The 3,678-nt window shown below is 40.2% G+C and overlaps 1 protein-coding gene across 1 annotated transcript in view; it reads left to right on the top strand.

Annotated features, from left to right (window-relative positions):
- Positions 1-3,678, top strand: part of Kif5b (kinesin family member 5B) — a gene marked incomplete in the record, with an annotated part of 46,552 nt that overhangs the window by 235 nt on the left and 42,639 nt on the right. Inside the window, 1 exon segment of the mRNA XM_005387221.2 lies at positions 1-165. Coding sequence (XP_005387278.1) covers positions 40-165 — 126 coding nt within the window.

Here is a 3,678-nt window from a genome sequence, read left to right as displayed (position 1 = left end):
GGGAGCGGCTCCCGGCCTCGGGCGCCGGCCGCGGGGAAGATGGCGGACCCGGCCGAGTGCAACATCAAAGTGATGTGTCGCTTCAGACCCCTCAACGAGTCGGAGGTGAACCGCGGCGACAAGTACGTCGCCAAGTTCCAGGGCGAGGACACGGTCATGATCGCGGTGAGTGGCTCCTGCACCGACCTCGCGTCCCGCTCTTGCGGGCCTGCCCGGGCGGGCGGTGAGCGACGGGGCGGGTGCGGGGCCGAGAGGGAGCCGCGGGGTCCCGGCCCTTCCCGCGGGCGCCCGGAGCTCCCCCGCTCTGCGGCGGCGCGGGTCTCGCTGGGACCCTCCCCCGCCCGGGGCGCTGGGAGCACCTCCGGGAGCCGCGGTCCGGTCTGGTCGCCGGGGCGTGTGTGCGCGCTGGAACTGTTGCTGATGCTGCCTGTGTTCTGGACTACTCCCAGATTTATCATTCATTAAAGCTCTAATTTAGACCGTCGAGCTGCGAGACCAGCTCTTCTGTACTTTAAGTAGTTTGTTATATCGACAGGAAATACAAAACAAGCTCGTGAAAAAGGTAAAACTTGACCATTATTAGCTTCCCACTTGTACAGGTAAGGTTTAGTTAGTAATCCCAGGATAGAGAAATGTTGGTCCTTTATAGTGTGATACTTACCCAGAATTGGCACATCATTTGAGAGACCAGAAAGTGAGGATTTTTTTGATATCTGCTCTCTGCTATTGAAAGGTCTTTGAAAATACCGTTCTCAGTTCAATGAGACTAAAAATAAATAGTAAGATACTGCATACAGAACTGTGACTAAGTGTGAAATTCCTCTTTACCGGTTATGTGATGCAATTTTCTACATTATTATCGGGGCACAAAATTTTAGTATGTTAATTTGTGTTGTAATGAAATTTTATATTAGTTTGTTGGGGCTGCTTAATTTGGAAATGGGACAGGGAAGTCACAGCGGATGGGACACTGATGATGGCGAGCACTGGCATACAAGACAGGACTCAAAGTCTTTACAGTGGTAGTGCGACACTTTCCAAAGTTCACGTCTAGAAAATGAATGTGTTAGCTCCACATTCTCTTGATAGGCTTTGGCAAAAAACCATTAGGTCATTAATAACTGTCAGCTACTGTGTGAAGTCTCTCTGGCCGGTTCTTTGTTAACCAGTCCTCCAGAGAAATTCTTCCTGTAAATGACATCATAGCAAGGTGAAGTTAAGCATAGTGATCCTTTTCCTTTGGGGAGAGTGTGTTATACGTGGAATCAGTGGAAGCTTGCAACAACTAGTTTAGTTGTCAAACTTGAGACTGTTAGTTTCTTAAGAGTTTTAGTGATGATTCAGCTTTAGCAACAGCTAAAGCCGTGTTTTTCATCATACACTAGTAAGGTTTTCTTATTTCTCCAGGTTTTTGTGTGCATTTAAACAAATCTGTAAATATCACTAAGATTCTTTTTGTTGAAATGATGCAAATAAGACATAAAGTATGAAAGATAATTTCTTTAGTAATCGAAATAAATTTAGTTTACAATGTTAAAAATAATGGATAGGTGAATCAATAATGAATAGTTGACCTTTGCTATAAACTTGTATTTTAGTCTGGTGTTTACAAATAGTATAAGGAAAAATACATTATAACCGAGTGACCTAGCCTTTAAAATGTGTTTAGTTCTTTTTTTTTTTTTTGTCTTTTTTGGGACAGGGTCTTGCTATGCAGTTCAGGCTGGCCTTGAGCTCACTTTGTAGCCCAGGCTGGTCTCGAACTCACAACAATCCTCCTGCCTCAGCCTCCCAAGTGCTGGGATTACAGGCGTGCTTGTTTAGTTCTTGAGAACATGTTTAATCCGTTATTTTGAGGAACTAAGCTACATAAATTATGCTGGGGTCTTGTATTTTTCTTTTTTAATGAATTGTATTTTGAAAGGTTCCGAATTGATAAGGACAGTAGAAGGAACAAAATTAGAAAGTCTCTGGAAATTTTTCATTCATGTTTCTGCATCAGCTGATACAGAATAAATTGTTTAGGAGAGAATTGCAGCAATGCAGCATTGAAAACCAAGTTATCTGAAACACAATTTAAAAACGTGTATTGTATGTGGTCTTCTAGTTAAATAAAAATTTAAAACATAGCTTATGTTACTATATTATTAGTATAATCAGTGCTTGTGGAGAAAAGAATTTAAGGATTCCAATTTTCTTCTGGGTTCAGTTTTTAATACATTGTCAGTTTTCTTTCCTGTTACTCATACAGGCTGAGATTTTAATATAGGACCCACGGAGGGCAAGCTTTTTGATTTTGTTTCTTTGTGTGTTGTGCAGCTTTTAATTTATTTGTCATTTAAGTGCTTGGTATAGTGCTGTATCACAATGAATGAAATTTAATGAATATCTTTAAATGATAAAAATAGAATGTATTTTCTTTAAACTAGACAGCTTTATTAAGCGCAAAAGGGGAGGAAAGAGAAATAACTTACCATGTTCATTTGGGTTTACTGGCAACATGAAAAAAAGTTGCTTCTGTATCTACTTAGGCATCATAAAAATAGAATACTTTCATTTTTCTGATTAAGTATCTTTGCTAATCTTGTTCCTTACATGGTGTACTGAAAGGCTGCCAAAACCAAAAAGAGGCTGCTACAGTGCACTGAAATTAGAGGAGAGTAAAATTAATTGGATTATCTTGCCCATTTCCTTGCCTGAAGCAAAACATACTACCCTTTCAAGTCCGTAATTTAGTGTTTTAACATTCATTACCTTGAGTGAAAAGTGAAAATACAAGGAGCCATCATCGCATACCTTTATAATTGTGGAATGTTAGTTTGCAACCATCGTCTAACTATGGAAAATCTAATATGATACAGTCCTGTGGATCCAGAAAGCTCACTATTCAGGATTTCAGACAAAAGCATATCCCTGCCAGAAGGGTGTCCTTCATTATCAAATTTGGTGTTCAGTCTGGTATGTCCAGACTCAAAACAGGATCACTTTCACTTAAGAAATCTAAGGTATGATTGCAGTTGAGGTAAACTTTATTCCTATTTGATCTGTTCCCTTGAAGCCTAAGTCAGACCTGAATGCATCTTGTGACTTACAGTTTGTAAAACTTAGTAACTTTGAAAGTACATAGAATTATAGGCTGCATAATGTGTATTTCAAGAATCAAGTATTTAAAATAGAGATATTCTGAGATTTAGTTTTCCTTTGTTTATTTTATTTATTTATTTATTTATTTATTTTATTTTGTCTTTGAGGCAAAGTTTCATTATGCAGATCAGGCTGGCCTCGAACTTGCAATGATCCTCCTGCCTTTTGCCTCTGTAGTGCTAGGATTACAGGCGTGTGTGCTACCATGTCCTGCTTTTTAATTACTTTGAAAGATTGAGTTACACCTTAATTTTAGACCATTAGAAATTTTGTTTCACAGAATTTTGATTTTCATCCCAGGAAGCCAGAAGCAGTTAGAAACTAGATCTTCTGGGGCTGGGGATTTAGCTCAGCGGCAGAGCGCCTGCCTGGCAAGCGCAAGGTCGTGAGTTCGGTTCCCGGTACCAGAGAAAAACCAAAAAAAAAACAAAAAAACAAAAAAACAAAAAAAAACAGAGTAGCCAAAACTGTGGTTCTAGACTCATGGCCACCATCAGAACAGATGTGGCACAAGTGCTGAAATACCCGAGATGG

This window comes from Chinchilla lanigera, unplaced genomic scaffold (genome assembly GCF_000276665.1).
Source record: "Chinchilla lanigera isolate Chin_1 unplaced genomic scaffold, ChiLan1.0 scaffold00028, whole genome shotgun sequence".
Classification (NCBI taxonomy): Eukaryota; Metazoa; Chordata; class Mammalia; order Rodentia; family Chinchillidae; genus Chinchilla; species Chinchilla lanigera.
Note: the sequence above shows the minus strand (reverse complement) of the source record. Positions and strands in the feature narration are given on the sequence as shown.